The sequence below is a fragment of the Alligator sinensis genome, unplaced genomic scaffold (genome assembly GCF_000455745.1).
Source record: "Alligator sinensis unplaced genomic scaffold, ASM45574v1 scaffold314_1, whole genome shotgun sequence".
Classification (NCBI taxonomy): Eukaryota; Metazoa; Chordata; order Crocodylia; family Alligatoridae; genus Alligator; species Alligator sinensis.
In genome coordinates this window covers 565,578-583,569 of record NW_005842703.1, presented here as the reverse complement: position 1 = coordinate 583,569, position 17,992 = coordinate 565,578, and the positions used below count along the sequence as shown (strand labels likewise).

Here is a 17,992-nt window from a genome sequence, read left to right as displayed (position 1 = left end):
AATTCTCCATGCTCATGGTAGGTTGTGCAGAGACATTTCTCTAACATGGGGAACAAAAAAGGATCAGAAGGGCCTTGAGGTTTTAGGGATCTGGAATGAAAAGGCAAAAGCATTTTCAGATCAAAAAAGACTAGAGGCTTTGAAGGTGGGGAGGGGGTGGCGTGGTAGGGAAGAGGAATCAACCGGTTTAAAGAAAGTAGAGTTTGAAGGATTATACAACTGAGTCTATTAATGTGAAGAACGAGAATGCTAGTGAAAGGAGACCATAGCTTGAACTTAGAGCTTCTTTGCCATTCAGATGCAATGATAATAGTAAAAATTAAGGAGCACGTTGGGTGTCCAAGTTGTTGAGTGCACATCTGAGCAAAAACGGGACACTTAAATCCTGCCCCACACACCTCATAGTCCTGCAGATCTTGCTCCAAGTGAAGAACTTTCTTCAGAGCAGAAGCAACATGCTTCTTTCTTTTTTTCAAGAAGTCTTGCTCTTCCCAGCACAAGTCAAACCCCAAGCGCATGTCTAGGTCTCCTGGGCTGGAACAAAGGTGAGAACCAAAACAGGCATACCCATTGTTACGGATAGGTGGTTTCAGTAACATGTAAGTGTTTCAGGGCACATAAATCAACCAATTACAAAAAGTGTCAGATTTACAGAGTAAAATCTCTTATACAAACAGACTGATGTAAAATGAAGGAGAGGGGATGGGGCTGCCAAATTGCTACCACTTCTAGTACATAAGTACATTATATTAATGAGAACAGTGGATATTGTATATATGCTATTTATGTTTTGTGGAAAGTTCCCATTTTCAGTGCAACTTAATTAAAAATCATTTGCTTTTAGAATGTTTGCACAAGCTACTAGCAAGCTGTCAGTATATTCTTTCCATCAAAAGGCAAGTTGAGGGTAGAATTTAGCTGACAAAAGTAATTACCAGCCAAAAGGGAATGGATCTCTTACCAGTTTTCTGCTTTCACATGCAAATCAAATCTTTTATCCTGGAAATCAAAAATTCAACTACCATTAGTGCTATCATATTATAAAGGTTTTCTTTCCCTCAGCATTGGACTACATTTTATTTGATCCTTCCTTAGCAATGCAGACACAATGTAAAGACCCCAAATAAGCCAAGAATGAATACAGTTTCAGGATCGCTACTTCATTTTCTCAGAGAAAATTTCCTAAAATTTTTCAGTGACTGCACCAGTGCTAACCAGTGTTTGCCTTCTCCTATCCAGTCATATTTGATTTGTAATCCACATCAGCAACACTTAACTCTGATAAAAAATACTTTATCAGTAGATCTGAAAGCCCTTTTCAAAGGGTGATCTGTATCTGTAGCACAGTGAAGCTATCTCAGGTTCATCACTAGTAAGAATACGCTCAGCTGAACAGAAGGAAGAGAATACCAGTGCTTCAGGACACAGAATAAATATTCATCATTAAGAGTCAGGCACAAAGTGACAAAATTATTGGAAACCAGCCGAATGAATCTAGTTCAAGATAACTCAGGGTGCGTGCAAAATGTTTACTGCAGAGCTGACTAGGTAGCATGAAACTAATAAACTCTGGAGGTTTTTCATGTGCAGCAGCACACACGTAGTTGCCGCTCAGCTGGCTGAGGCATGGGGATGCTTCAGTGCAGAGGCTGCCTGCTGGCTAGACCCACACTGAAACACTCTCATAGCCCAGTGAGCCTCTTCGCACCACACTGAGCTCTGGGCTGCTGCCAGTTGGGGCTGCTCTGACTGGGCTCAATGTGCTGTGCACAAATAAACTCTGGAGCAATATACTCTAGAGTTTTTGTTCCTGGGTGCATGTTCAAATGGTGCTCCCAGGAACAAAAATCTCTGGGGCAATATGACCTGGATTTTATTTCTTTGCATTAATTGCCCGTGTAGATGTGCCCGGCTTGTACTTAAAAGCCTTTTATTGCTACTAGTCATTGTAAACCATGGGTTTATGTGGGCAGTGGTAGATTTTCCTTTAAAAACATCAATTGTCAACCTTCCTTACTATAGTTGACTGGGTTTAAATTATTGTGAGACATGTTACTGATAGCCAGAACATTTCAGAGTTCTTGAAAAAGACAGGTATTCAAAACTTTTTCAGGCAACTGTAGCGATTTATCGATGTGCTGCATTTTTTATGTAGTCATGCTCAGTAAAATGAGTTTAGAATCTTGAAATGCCCCATCTCAGGCACATTAACACAAGACAGGGTATACTTGTACCTAGACTAACTAGATCAGAAATTCATAAGCTTTTGTACAAAAGCATATGCATCTCTGATCTAGTACGTCTATAATGTGCAAATATACCCTGTTTCTGCCTGACTTCAGAGTAATTTAGCTAATCTCTCTGCACATAAATACAACAGTTGTTTTGGAGTAAGCCCAGGCAGTGTGGTCATAGCTGGAGCAGCACTGTTAGAAGCAGTGGGTCATGTGAAGCTTGCAGGAGATAACTAGATCTGGCTCCCAAGATATATATAGCTGGGCAAAGATAGAGCCTTCGGGCTGACATCATCACTTTCAACTAAGAGCTGGCACTCACCTCTGCTACTGTTATTTTTTCTCCTACAGGAAGTGAATTGAGATTCACATGTGGGGGGCCTCCCTTTGTGTTACAGGCATAGGTATGCTGAAAAAAAATACACACAAATTCAATTTACAAAGAGTGTTACATCCTCCCCCATGAAGACAGATTCATGTTGCCATTTAATGTATATATTTCTATGCATTTTACAAGTCCAGTAATAACTTACGAAGGAGGAAGGCAGGTGCTTCTTTGGTAGCTTAATATCAAGTACTGGCTGCTTATATTTGACATAGTGGAATGTAGTGGGACATGAAGAGCTAAAAACGGTATCATAGCCAAACATAATGTCCTGGGTCTCCTCATGGGATCCTTTCACCGAAAGGGATAGGTCTTTTCCTAAAGAAATGAGATAAAACTCGTAAATCCTTTGAACTTTATCTGCCTGAAATCCTGTACTTATGGGAGTTGTTACTTATTAAACTGATTAGACATTCTTGGTTTTGATCTTAAAATGGCTTAAAATTACCCAACATTACTTCAAGATACAGTATAAACCCATATATCTAACATAAAAGTCTGGATCAATCAAACAGAGCAATCAATCTAAGTCTCTCTAGGGTAGGTTTATTTTATTTTATAAACAACAGGTGCGTATTATAATTGTTTGCTTAGAACTAGCAGCCAGCATGGATTTGTTAAGAACAAATCATGCAAAACTAACTTGATTTTTTTCTCTGACAGGTTAAATTGTTTGATAAAGGGAATGCAGTGGATATAATCTACTTGGACTTCAGTAAAGTTTGAAATAGTCCCACATGACAGTCTGAAATTGGAGAAATGTGGGCCAAGTAGAATGACTGTTTAATGGATATGCATGTCTAACATCTTCAAAAAGGTTAAATAACTGCAAGCAAAGAGTAACTGTAAATGGATGAATATCAGAATGGCAGGGGGGGGGTCAAGCAGGGTCTACAGAGATCTGTTCAGGATCTGGTATTGTTTAACATTTTTATTAATCAATGAAGGAATATAGAGGATCTTGGTCAAGTTTGGAGATGAGACAACATTGGATTGCAAATATTTTAGAGAACAGGACTAGAATCCAAAACAATCTTGATAAACTGGAGAACTAGGTACTATACAACAACACAACATTCAACAAAGACAAATGCCAAGTATAAGGTTCTACATGCACTGTATAGAAAAGGTGAAGAAAAAACAAATAAATACAGAATGAGACATAATTGGTTAGCAGTAGGCAGTAACATTGCTGAGAAGTATTTGGGGACTTTGGTAGATCACAGACTCACCCTAAATCAGCAATGTGGTGCAGTTGCTAAAAAGCAAATGCTGTGTTTATGAAAGCATAGTTTAGAGAGGCAGTTAGACATGTCATCTTGATGTGAGGCAAAAGGCAGGGCAGGGGGGCACCTTATACTAACAAGTTTTTTTCTGAGTTAGTCTATAATGTGTCCCCTGCCCTGCCTTCTGCCAATGAGAGAACTAGTATGTTTAGTCTGAAGAAAAGGAGATTCATAGGGGACATAACAGCAGTTTTCAAATATTTGAAAGGCTGCCATAAAGAAGGGCAAGAACAGCAATTCTCCCTGTTTCAGAAGGAAAGACAGACAGCAATGGGTTTAAACTGTAGCAAAGCAGATTTAGATTAAAACTCTGGAAAAACCCTGCCAACAATAAGAACAGTGGGGCAATGGAATAAACTGTGCACGGAAAAAAGATCTATTTCACTGGAGGGTTTTAAGAAGACGCAGCAAGGTAGGGATCTGTCAGAATATTTTAAGAATAGTGCACCCTGCATTTATTTAGCAGATTGAACTAGCTGACCCTTGGCTAGGGACAGACATTACATATAATCCAGTTTAAGTAATCAGAAACTGGTTTAAACCTGTAACAGAACAGGTGTTCAGTGCACATAAACCAGTTTGAAAATGGCTGAAACTGGTTTCAGATAAACCTGGTTGAATGTAGTATCAGACTTAACTGATTTGGGTCAAACCAGTGTATGCAATGTCTGTCCCAGACCCCTTCCTGGTTTAACTTAATCTAGAGTCCCCCAGCATCCCAGATGCTTTGCAGGGCTGTCTGCTGGAGTAGAGCAGGTTTGGTCCCACCCCTCTCTTTCCTAGCCAGAGCACTATCACTGCTCCAGCTGGCTGAGGGACTGCAGCAGCTGCCAGGTTTTCCAGTAGCCCAACTGGCTACTCAAGCAGGGATCCTCCCCGCCCCTCTCCCATGGCAGTGACCCCAGTGCAGGGACCTGGCACCTGGGCATGCCCCTCCCCCGCATGCTAGCTAATGTGGAGAGGTGTCTGTGTGGGTCTCCAATTTCACTGGAACAAAGGGCAGACAGCTAGTGGTTTGCAAATGCAAATGCACTCTGCAGATAAGAAGAGCTTGAAACTAGTGAGAGAGATGTTTATTTTTAGGGCTTGATGGACCAATAAGATTTGTTCTGACAAGCAACCTGCTGGTTGCAATCTGTCAGTCTTCCAGAGGGGACAGAGAAAGGTGTTAGAAATGACCTGGTTTGCCGACAGCCTGAAGAAGCAGGGAGATGGAGATTGAAAAGCTCAGTATCAACAGATGCAGGGTCTGGCAACATTTCTGCCCCTTGAGCAACCAGTGGGGAAAAGCCTGGGACAGTGCAGGCAGGCATCAAAGCATCCTACTGAGGCCTAACAAAGCCCTTCCCCGCCCCTCCCCCAACCCTTTAGCTCAGCACTATGGAAGGGAAGGGAGGGCTGGTTTAGCTCTCTCAGCTTCTAGCCTTAGCCACTTGCATTTCTGGAATGAAAGGAGAATGTCTATCCACCTCCAAATCGGTTTAAGGTTTGTGGGTTAGACTAACCTGCAAAGATTGAATCAATTCAGACTCAGGCTTTTTGAATGTCTGTCCCTAGCCTCAAGGTTTCTTTCAATCCTATGATTCTGTTTGTACACCCTTCTCTGCCAAGCAAGTAGGTGATCTAAATTGTCTGGGGAGGCACCTAAATTTCCCCGTTCACAGTAGAGAAAACATAGTTACCTAATCCTGTCAAATTGAGGTCAACCCATGGAGCAAGGTGCCTTCCTTTTTTGTGTTACAGCACCCAGCTGGAGGCATTTTACAGGTTGTTTAGAATCTGAGCTAATCAAAAGCTATTGATTCATATACCAGCTTCTTAAAAAATATGGTAAAATGAATTATCATGCTCATGTACCACAGTTTGGGAAGCCCTGGATAATTCTGATTTGATAATCGGACTTAGGCTTCTAAATCAATGAAACATTTTTTTAAATGTCACCCTTTGCTCAACTTCCTTTCTCAAACATTTTGCTTGTTCTTTCTGTTCATACTGTCAGCTCTTCAGAGTGGGGACTTCTCTTACTGATATCCTGTCTAATCTGGGGAAGGGGTGTTTGATAAAAATGACCATTAGCCAAAATAATATCATTTGAAATGATTGGGAGAGATACTAGACAAGCTTTTATGCTTAAAATGCCCCTCACCAGGAACATCTCTCCAAACCCATCTCTCTTTAGTTGGTTCTCTCCCAATTTCTCTTCAGCTGATTCAATAAAGCAAGCAAGTGTTGCTTCTTGCATATTCCTTGGACTACCACAGCAATAACACCTCTAGAAATGACCACATTTTTAAAGTACCATTTATTATTCAGTTTTGACAGAGTCTAACACGTTCAAAATGGTGTTGATTGGTGATGGTCTTTTACAGTACTAAAATTCACCATATTCCTATTACATTTCTTCATTCATGACATACCAAGTTTGAATTTTTTTTAGGACAGACTTTTTTTTTGTTACACAGGTACAAAGATGCATCTAAGGGCACTTGTACATATGATACCATTACCATATGCACATGATTAAAATGTCACTTTGTTTGGTTTAATGGTATCACACTGTCCACGTGTAAGAGTTTTGGGGGTTTTAAATTAATTTGCATCATTGCAAACTACGTTACATCCCCATGTAGTTTAGTTCACAATGATGCATTGCAACTATTAGTCAACTTGCCCATTGGCCGTGGGAGAGACAGGCAGGAAAAAGGATCCTGTGGAAGGCAGAAGCAGTGAGGGGCCCGATTTTTTTTCCCCAAAGGAACCTGCCTGCCTCTTCCATGGCTGGGGGGTGCTGCCCCAGCTCAGGGTCAGGAAAAAGTTGAATATGGTCAGATCTGCCCACTAGCAGGCTACCCGAGTGGTTCCAGGGGGTGTTGCCACCATGGAGGGAAGGACTGGGGTCCCCTGCAGCTCAGGGACCACTCAGCCCACCAGCAGCTCAGCCCTCAGCCGCAGGTAGGCTCCACTGGGGGAAAAAAAAAAAGGATTGAGCCCCTTTTTGTAATAGTGACAGAAAAATAAAATCCCACAGTTTCAATTAAAAATCCACCATTTCAATTTAGGGGGCAAGGAATGCAATCCTAAGGACTAACCCCCTGTCATGTGTACAAGCACTCTAATAACTTTCAAGAAGATGAAAAAAGGCTTTCAATGTATCTCAGGAACTAAGTATGTGTTTATACAGAATAATTCACTACCATGAAGAGGTACACAAATTAGCACAGTGTTCCATCCTGCATTAGCACAGGGTGAATTAAGCTGGGTGGAACATTGTATTAATATGTCTATACCACTTCTGGTACACAAGGCAGCTCAGGTATCTCTGTATGGCACTGCACCATGTAAACATTCCTTAACTGCTAAATAGAGTTTAAAATTGTGTTAATTATAGCATGTTAAAAAACAGGATTTAAAACAAGAACAACAACAACAAAGATCTTATTTTGCCTTCTAGACAAGATTGGGCCTGTAGGTTTGTACATGCCTAGGGGTCATGAAACCCCAAGATACCATTACACTATACAAATAATATTAGTAGTGGTCTAAATAGCCAAAAGAACTAGAAAGGATTGCATTGACTTTGTGATATGTTTCTAAAGACACACACAATAGAATATGGAAAAACAACATTAATGCAACATTATATTTGAGATTTTAATCAGCCTGAAGACAGACAATTCTAGTTATGATTCTAAAATCAATTATCATTCTACACTCTTGAACAGACTTTTTTATCATTAAATGAATATAGACCCAGACAACATGGTTCACTGTTTGGCAAATTGTACAATACAATGCAAAGAAATTGCATTCTTTTCTCAAAGTGCAGATGCATATATATCATATTCTGAATTATTTCACAGAAGCTCTATAGTCATGTAATGAAATCCCTGCTGTGTTACACACAAGTTCATATAAAGGACCAGAGTTCAGGTTTCTGTGAGATCTGTCTCTCTGATTGTTTCACTTTTTTATGTGATTTAAATCTCAACTTGAATGCTGCTTTAAAAGAGTTTATTTGTATATAAGTATATTGATGCACTCGATGTAATCTATGCCATTTTCTAGTTGCTAATAAAAGTTTGTATGTTTCAGTACTATATCAGATCACTCACTTAGGTTAAGACAGAATGACCAATTGTCTTAATTGAATTATTAAGTGGTCATATATAACCAGTTTGTGAAGCAGTAATCTTACTTGAGGAAGGCTTCCTTCTCTTTTTCTTCTCATCCACCTGAACTTCCAAGCAGCACATTTCACGAGACTATAAATAGAGAGGAACACCATAACTCAGGATGGGGAATATCATGTATTTAGGTCCCATTTCCCACCCTGGTCTATCACAGTGGATATGTAGATTGACTGCTATGCAGGTGACATGCCCAACCCCTAGGAAAAATGAATTCCTGAGATGGCTGAGCAAGGCAAAGCAATTATGGATTAAGGACTCCATGGGGAGTTTTAGCAGTCATCAACTGTAACAAGGCACGTTGTGACAAAGTACAGAGTTTCTAGCTTAGAAACTATAAGGTTAGGCAAACTTACAGTTTTTTCTTATTATTATACTAGCAGGGATGGAAAGGATAAAATGAATGGGAGAAAAAGCAAGAACAGATGTCATTGCTGGAAGACTTTTTGTGTGAAGTGTTAGAAATGTGTAAATGCTGGTAATGTTAGGGAATAGCCTAGGAGTAATTCCTGTGGGAAAGCCCATAATTTGCCCAGTCCCATCCTCTGATACTGTATGAAATTATGCAGTATTGTTGCCCAGGAAGAAGCTAATACCTACATAATATCACTCTGTCTCCCTTGAGGAAATGGGGTAAGAGAACCAGCTGTAAGGAGAGTCATAACCAAATCGCTTCCAAGTTTTGCTTCTGCAATATTGGAAGAATGCTAGTTTTGGGCACCTCACAACTATTCAAGTCATAGTCCCCATCATGCATGATACAAAGGAGGAAATAATATGAAGCAGATGACTAAAAGTAGAATCACATCAGTTCAGTCTCAGATCCTCTTAGCACTAAAGTATGTTGCTCTGCTGACTTTGGGCCAGCTCAGCCTCTCTTGCTCCACCTATATTGGAGGTATTGCTACAGAAAATGGAAGATCACAGAACACAGAAGTTACCACTAGTACTCCATTGGTGACAATGGTTTCAAGTGGGCCAAGCCTAGGAAACACAAGAAAAAAAAAATTAATTACTCATACAGCATAATTTTATGGGTCACACTTTTCATTTTTATCTTGCTTATCTTAGTATCTTGGTTAACCTTAGAAGTGTTGGGTCTGAAGGGAATAATTCTAAAAGACCTGTTTCCCAATACGGCTTTGTCAAGGCACAACCACTAAAGCACCTGCTATTTATGTCCTGGAGTACAGCTAACAGAAAATTCTCACTGAATCAAACCAAGTAGTTTCCTAATATTTGCCATGGTGCGATTCTACATAGGTTCATTGGGTCAAAATTAGAAATTTGAAGCCAGGGTTCCAGATGAAAAATGGATACATTAATCCAAAATATCATTATACCATGAAGAAGAAAGAATTCTTCCAAAGAGAAATTAGGAAACTAAATTATAATTCAACTATCCCACTAATTATGTTGTGCTGACTCTCCAACTAATCATGCCTTAGTGAGTTCTCAGCACTGGAAAGAAAACCCTCTAACTTTTGACTGTTCTTCTCTATGAAATTCTCTCGTCTGTTAATGAGACAGACTACAACATTCTGGAAGAGTAAGTTTGCCATAAATCTCATTAGAAATCAGTTTTTTTTATCAGTAGTGTCAAAGAATGGTGCATTCCAGACTACTTAGATACATTCTTTTATTACTCTCTGAACTGTTGCTTCTGTTGCAGATTCTGCACTATTTAACATTTACTCACATCTGGTCCAATGTAAATTCCACCTCTAGTTCTTCCTTCCCCTGAAAAAAAGAAAAGAAAGACATTTAAAAAGAAAGGAAATATAGGTGGTTACTACTATACCACTGATTCTCAGATGGTGGCTTATACTTTATAGATGATCCACAGATTTCAGGAGTGTAGGTTGTAGCCGTGTTGGTCTAAGGACATAGGCAGACATAGTTCTTTTACCCAAATAACCTTGTCTGTGGTGATCCACAGAGTATTTAGTGGTAGTCCATGGAGAACTGGTACCAGTTTCTATTTGTTTCCAGCTGCTTTTATGCAAGTATCAAGGCTCTTTAGGGATCTGAAGATCCTGGATGACAGTAAGCTACTAACAAAGAAAAGGAACTGGTGTGTCAGCCTCTACTCGGAACAACTGTTGCATAGTAGGAGGAAACAAAACAAGATGCTCTCACAGATCAGTGCTACTGGTAGAACTTTGGGCCAGCTCACCCCACCCCCAGTGGAAGAGAAAAGAGGGGCTGTCAGTGGCACTGAAGCTTTCCAACAAGAGGCTATTCTGGGCAGGCAGGGAAGAGGATAACTAGACAACTAAAAAAATTGAGCAAGAGAGCAGTGGAAAAGGAAAACCAGTTGCTCAGCAGCATCCTCTGGGCACTAGAGTAGAAGGAAAATCTGGCATAAGGGCAGCACATACAGGACTGTAAGAGAGTGGTATTGGGGGTGCATTCACATGTGCGTTAATGTGACATTATTACTGTGCATTAAGTTTAGTACCTATAATAATAGGTACTAACTTAATGTACAGTAGCGCCAGTGCATGCTTTTTTAGTGACGCTAATGTGCAGTAGACTAATTGTACTGTACATTAGCGGCTTTTGCTGCTAATGTGCAGTAGAATTAGTCTACTACACATTTAGAGTTTTGGGTAGACATGCCCAGGTAGTAGAAAATCATGTGCAGAGGAATGGGAAGGAAAGCTGGGACGTGAGAAGATGAATTGGAGAGAAGGATACTACATGGTTAATATATACTTTTGAAGGAGACAAAATACTGTTATCACATTAAAAATAGCTAGAATTACCTAAAGGACGTGTCTACATGTGCATTTAAGTGTGCCTAAATTTAATACACATTAGCTTAATGTGAAATAAGCGGGTTTAGGCAGGCATCTACACCTGCAGGCATTAAAGCACATTAACGCTGTGTGTGGACTGACTTGGGACTAAAGTTAGTCCCAAGTCAGCCGACACACAGCGGTAATACGCTTTAACTCATGTACACATTCGTTAATGTGCTTTAACTATTCACCCCTAAATTTGGAGGTATCAAATTTAGGTGCAAATAGCCTGAAATTGCCATTTTTAATGTGCATTAGGAGCATGCATGTGTAGACATGTATGCCCTTAATATGCATTAACTTAGGCTAATGCAATTTAAAACATCATGTGTAGAGGCACCCAGATTCTATTACCATACTTTTGGATGTGAGCAAGTGTTGTAGTCATCACAGGCATTTGTGTGGCTAATAGGATCACCATTAGGATATTAGAAGGCAAAGCAATCTCTCTGTTCAGATTTGCAAAAATTGAGAGCCCCTGAATTATGGGATGATTCTTCTCCTTTGAAATGACTTCCCCTGATGACTGTAAACCTGACCTAAGTAGACAGGGAACTTCTGCTCATTTATCTTCAATTTCTGATTCGGCCACAATTTATTGCTTCTCTTCAATGTTTTAAAAATGTAGTTGCAACACAGTTTCTGCTTTCACTATGAGTCTTGAACACCTACGTTCTTGTTATTTTGACCACCCTAGAGGATGTTAAAAGCACAACAGAGATTCTTCACATGTATGCACAGAAGTTATTCCCATCCTTCCTAGCCCATACTGTTTATCTTAGAACATATACCCCCAATGCTCACAAACACTGGGTAGATATCTTGTTCCTAAACTTCACTGTTGATTGTCCCTCCTTTCCAGCCACATATTGCATTGCAATTTATCATTTAGAAGGTGATTGTAAAATACAGGTCCCAGTTTTCAAAATACCACTTTCCATGTTTGTATTTGCATTCTAAATGGAAATTTATGTGCCCGGTTATCAATGTAACTGACTAATTGTGTGATTTAGAAATTTTGTTTAGGGAATCATGCTTGAAAACTGGTGCGACAACATATATTATTAGTCAGCTATTTTTATGCTAGGTTATCGCACTGTCTGTTCCAGATTGCAGAGCTATTATTCCATAATTGCTGGATTAGTGACAACAAGTTCTAACAATGAACCACATGTGAAATCCACTTGCGTGGGTAATCTATGCTAAGCTTTACCTGTAGCAAACAGACTCACGTAGGAAACTCATGTAGTAAACAGACAGCTCTGTCAAGAGCATCCAGCATTTACCGCCCTCTATTGCCAAAATGCTCTCCAAATGCTCTGAGACCAAATCCCATTGGTAAAAGACTTACAAGGCTTGAGAAAGAGACAATATTCCCCATTGTATGGTTGGACAATTAAATATATAGGAAGGAAGGCAGAAATGGCTTCCTATCAACATTTTAGGCAGTGAACCAGGCAAACATGCAGTGTGAAAGAATAGGTCAGGTGGAAGAAAGCCAAATTCATGGGAGTGGGAAAAAATATGGGGCAAAAGGAAGGTCAGCTGAACCTGCTCAGTCTGTTCACCCAAATCTTCTGTTATTTCAGACTCACCTGTGTGTCAAACTTAAAGTACATGAGGACTGGTTCTCCAAATGGAAGTTTGGCCACATCGAAGTGCACAGTGAAGAGATGGTCATCTTGAGTAACAACATCGTCATCATAGATAGCCAGCTCCAACACATTCTACAAAGATATGTGGAAGATCTTTGAATTTCTGTATTTTAGGTTGAAGAGTCCAGAAAACAGGGAATCCTGAGGATAGCCTGTACTTGGTTTGTGGAAAGAGAAGGGGAGCAACGACAAAGGAGAAGAGAGGGAAATAATGTGTGTGTTTGTAGAAGAAAGAATGGGAAAACATTGCATCTCACCTTGAAACAAAACATCCTAAACAATATATTCTTAATCTACAGAATGCTGTGTTTCCCCAGTCTACAGATATATATCTGGCTGAATTATACACTTGGCTTTTGTAGCATGGACCAAGATGCCATACTTCTGTGTTGATCTGAGTAGGACATCTGTCATTTCACAACCTTCTGCATATTTTCCTGCCAACCAGGAATAATGCCTACAGCCTTTGTATGTGAGAAGCAGCTGGCAAAAGATTTCTAGATTACAGATAGCAGAAAGTTCTGTTTCTTAGGTCCCTGTTACATGTTGCACTTCGAGGTGCTCAAATGTTGGTTGGTGTTAGTACTAGCTGGAGTTTGCAGCAACCACACCTTAAGGCTAAAAACTTTATCTGACTGTTCCCAACCTACACAGCTGTGAGTTGCCACTACAGGGCTGGTGAGCAGAAACCCGACTAGAAGCTACAGCTGTGAGTTGCCACTACAGGGCTGGTGAACCAGGACAGGTTTCTATCTCTGCTTTGGCCAGGGGGGGTGGAGGGGCAGTGTGGGAGATGGGAGGGGGCGGGGAGGAACATGAAGCTAAGAGGCTGAGCATTAATGGGATGGAGGTGGGTAATGAAATGGGAGGTGGAAAGGAAATGACCAGGGGGGAAGTGTGGTGAACTGAAGGAAGTCAGCCACTGAAGGATAAAATAAAAAGTAAAAAGAAAAAAATGTAAAAGTAAATAAAGAGGAAGTAAATTAAGTAAGGTCTCATGTTTTAATAAACTGGAATTTCAGATTGGGGTTTGGGTGGTGCTGGTCATGCTTCACAGGGTGTCTGGGAGGTGGGAGTGGTGAGGAAAGGTGCTTTTGGGGGAGCTACTGCCCCTGCCCCAGGAAGGAAGCCCCAGCACATGGGGATTCAACCTGGCTCCTACTTTATTCACCACCCCCATCTTCCCTAGACCCCACTGTTGGACCTGTCCATGCCCTGCAACCTGGCTAGCTTGCATGTGATTTGCAGAATGTTTGCACTGGGTTGCACTCCTGGAAGTGGGAAGGTCAGACCCCTGGAGGTGAGAAGGGGAGTTGGCTTATGCCAGAACTGCTCCTGGGCAGTTGAGTTCAGGGAGTAGAACATTTGTCAATGTAGAATAGGAGGATTGGGGAAGGGAACACTGCATCCTGGGATGCTGGAGGACTGCAACTTGGGCAGCTCATTTGTGGGGAGCAGTCAAAGTAATGGAATACAAGCTGGGTAAAATGGATCACATATAAACCTGCTGTGGAGTGCCATGACTATAAGCCATCTAAAATGTGATCAAATTAGTTTCAGGTGTCAATATGTGGACAATCCAGGGGTTAAGAGTTCCAGGACCTGCCTAAAATTAATGTGAGACAAGACCCTTACCTTGACCTGACTCTGAATCCTGTAATAGAAAGTTTCATTCCAGACGGGGTCTTTGCAGTTCTTGATTGTTTTAGTACGAGCCTTTTCTAATGAAGCGCTTGGCAGCCAAAGGCTCACATAGCAGTCAGTTTCACTTACTGTAGATAAAAATCAAAAATACATACAAAGTGTAAATGTCTTTAGAAGAATGAACTCATTAAACAGTGCTAGAGACATACAAAAAACTAGACCTCTTGGTTCCAAACTGATACCTTTTATGAGACCAACTGGAAAATGGCAAGAAAATTGTCCTTTTTTGCAAGTTTTCAGGAATCAAAGTCCCTTCGTCAGGCTCTGGGAAAAGTGTAGATGGTACAAGATGGTAAAAAGTCCCCATAGGTCGGAAATAAGCTTTCGGGAATCAAAGTTCCTAATTCTACCTGATCAACACAGCAAAGAGCTACTCAACACAGTTCACAAAGACACTCCCATGGACCCAGAGGGACAGACTTACATCTTCAGCTCCCTCTGTGCAAAAAATGAAGTTTATTTCCGACCTATGAGGACTTTTTACCATCTTGTACCATCTACACTTTTCCCAGAGCCTGACAAAGGGACTTTGATTCATGAAAGCTTGCAGAAAAGGACAATTTTCTTGCCATTTTCCAGTTGGTCTAATAAAAGGTATCATTTTGGAACCAAGAGTTCTATTTTTTTGTATGTCTTTTTGTCTCAGACTAACACGGCTACCAAGTACACCCTTTAAACAGTGCTAATTTTTGTTTTTAGAAAGACAAAGAAACTATGGTTTATGTTTTCATTTCATTTTTTTTCATATCTTTCCAACACAAACTGCCAAACCCAGATTATATGTATGGGGAAGGAAGAAGAAGACTTAATTCTTCCTCATATAAATGCAATAATAGATAAAATTAACATAATTAATTAATGAAAGGGGACATTTGCCCTTTAATATAACTAACAGGTAATTTTTTATGAAGTTCTTTTTAAGTTTTACTTGTAAAAATTAAAAAAATATTTAAAATGGCCTATCGGGGGGGGTGGGGTGGGGGTGGAAAACTTAGCTATATGGCTCCCTACTCTATGAGATGGAGTATCAGCTTGCATATTGTATATTCTTTAGACTAAGGGCCACCTTCACCCTGATTAAGCAGGGCAGCTTCAGTGAAGTAGAATATCTTGCTAGGATTCTTAAGACACCATGGAGCAAATGAAATTATTTAGAGGTTAGCTACACTAGGAAGTTGGTTCACATTAATATTTGGAGGGGGGAAAGGCGTGGAGGGTGGAATGGGAGAGAGGAGACATGGTAGGCAAAGGTGTGAATTTACAGTGCACTAGTTATTTTGCATCAATTTTTAGCATGCACTGAGTGTGAAGGAGTTCATGCCATTTTCAAAGTGAAGGCAAGGTGCACTAGGAGGGTTTTCACCAGAAACTTAGCAAAAAGGCTAGTGTACTATAAATTCACACATTTACCTACTGTGCTGTATTGTTCCCATGTAGCAGGGTTGCCAACTGTCAGTAAATTTACTGATTGCCAGTAAAAAATATGGCTAAAAATGGAGTCCATAAAAAAAAATGATAGCCATCAGTAAAAACACTAATCAGCCTCAGCTTGATTGAAGCTCCAACAGGCAGAACATAACAGCATCACCTGGTGTTGGAGTGCGAATGAAGCACTCGCAAGGATCATTTTCTCAGGCATGTACTGTTCCTGTTGCATCCTGGGCTGCCTGTAATGCTGCTGGGTTGCAGTTAGGCATCTTTGGGCTGGTGCTCAGCCCCGTGTGTCCTCTCTCACCTTCCACCCTTCTCTGTCCCACGCCCTTCCACCTGAGACATGCTGCTGCCTGTGACTACTCCAAGTACAGAGCTATGACAAATCTCTAGAACAGCAGAGATACTCACAGACATCTGTCCGATGGATATTCCTTGCTCTTATGATTCTAACAGTGAGCAAATAACAAGGAGACAAGCTTGTCTGCAGAATAGCAACATGCAAAAGACAAGGGTAAACAATAACATTAGAAGTAGTCAGGAAACAGAAAAAAATCTAACATATAAGCCAACTATTCAGTCAAGTTACTGCATAATGATAAAATGTTCAGTGAGTATATTTCATTACTAAACATCTGTACCGCATTGTAGACTGAAATTCTTCCTTCTAGTTCAGTGGTTCCCAAGCTTTTCAGATTCGAGGCACCCCTCATTAGACAGCCTTTCATAACTTTTGTAAATTGAGTGGCACTCTACTTCAAAAGCTAATTTTTTGTATTATAGTGCTTACCTCCTTTCAGAGTAGTGGATCCACCAAGCAGGGAAAGCCTGAGCTTGCCTTTATTTGCTTATCTCCTCACATTTCCTGTGGTACCCTTCAAAGGATCTTGCAGCACCCTAGAATGCCCTACCACCCTGGTTGAAAATCACTGTTTTAGTTAAAACTATATGATATGAGATATAGATGTGGGGTTTTCTGTTTCAGGAAGATGGGCATGTCTACACCTTGCCAGGTAGAGATACCAAGTTAGCTTGGGTGCAGGGAATCAGTATAGCCACATTAGCACAGCCAGTTAGTAGGGCTGTGTGAGGCTTCAGATCGTGCTTTGGATCCGGGGCTGCTTCAGACACTTCGGCCTCCCACTGCCAGAGGAAGAGCTGGAGCTGGAACCAGGGATGCTGAGTGCGCTGGCTCAAGCAATTCTGGGGACTGAGGGGGAATGTGAGTTTGTGCTCCACACCCCTCAAGTTTCCCCTAGATCCAGGTCTCCTCCGGAAAGCAGCACCTCGGAGGAGGCTGAGGTTGTGGAGGCAAGTGGCTCAGCTAAGGCAGCTCTGCCTGCTGTTGAGCCTCAGACTGCTGAGGAGTGGGAAAAGGCAGGATCCTCACCCTCAACCCTGAAGCGGAGGGAGTAGTGTAGTGTGGGAGCATTTTGAGGTGGCAGATGATCCCAGGTTTGCCATCTGCCAGCACTGCTGAAGGCACATAAGCTGTGGCAAGGACGTGAAACACTTCTCCACCACAGCGATGCTGCTGCATCTGAGGAGGCACCATCCCCTTGCCCTTCTTCCTGCTCAGCCTGGCACCCCTGCGAGTGTGCTGAAAGGGAAGTTCCCCGCTTGCTCCAAAGCCCCCTTTCCCCACAAAGCAGAGGCAGGCCACCCTGGACCAGTGGGGGAAAGGTGGACAGAAAGGGGGACGCATTCCCAAGTTGAGCGAGATCACCCACAGCATTGGGGAGATGCTTGCTCTGGATAGCCAGCCCTTCTCCCTAGTTGAGTGGCCAGGGTTCAGGTGGTTCATAGCACTTCTGGCCCCATTTTACAAAGTGTCTGCATGCACCACCTTTAGCAGGGTGGTGGTACCCTCCCTGTATGAGGCATGCAGGGAGTACTTGAGGGAGGAGCTGTGAAAGGCAGGGCCACAAGTAGCCTTACACTTTACCTCTGACATCTAGAGCAGCCAGGGTGGTGATCATGCCTACCTGTCCCTCACAGGGCACTGGTGCAATCAGTCAGGCTGTCAGTGGGTTCTACTACAAGCTGAGGTGCTGGGTGAGTCCCACACAACAAGGGAGATCACGGGGGCCACGAACTGCATGGTGCAGGGGTGGTTCATTGGGCAGGCCAAGCTCACCCACAGGTTCATGGTCACCGACAATGGGGCCAATATGGTGAAGGCTGTCCATGATGCCAACTTTGTTGACATCCGCTGTGTGGCACACAGGCTCCACCTAATAGTGAGGGATGTCTTGGAGGGGGACAGGGCTGCCGGTGACAGCACCGCCACCACTACTGCTCCCAGC

At 41.7% G+C, this 17,992-nt stretch overlaps 1 protein-coding gene across 1 annotated transcript in view; it reads right to left on the bottom strand.

Moving 5' to 3' along the window:
- Positions 1 to 17,992, bottom strand: part of LOC102386211 (cytosolic phospholipase A2 epsilon-like) — a 36,886-nt gene that overhangs the window by 10,849 nt on the left and 8,045 nt on the right. The window contains exons 3-12 of the mRNA XM_014524901.2: positions 16,098 to 16,170; positions 14,187 to 14,323; positions 12,492 to 12,623; positions 9,792 to 9,832; positions 9,034 to 9,076; positions 8,101 to 8,167; positions 2,768 to 2,937; positions 2,557 to 2,643; positions 962 to 999; positions 399 to 534 (exon numbers count right to left, since the gene is read on the bottom strand). Of these exons, the coding sequence (XP_014380387.2) occupies positions 399 to 534; positions 962 to 999; positions 2,557 to 2,643; positions 2,768 to 2,937; positions 8,101 to 8,167; positions 9,034 to 9,076; positions 9,792 to 9,832; positions 12,492 to 12,623; positions 14,187 to 14,323; positions 16,098 to 16,170 (924 nt within the window). The remainder of the gene's footprint in view (positions 1 to 398; positions 535 to 961; positions 1,000 to 2,556; positions 2,644 to 2,767; positions 2,938 to 8,100; positions 8,168 to 9,033; positions 9,077 to 9,791; positions 9,833 to 12,491; positions 12,624 to 14,186; positions 14,324 to 16,097; positions 16,171 to 17,992) is intronic.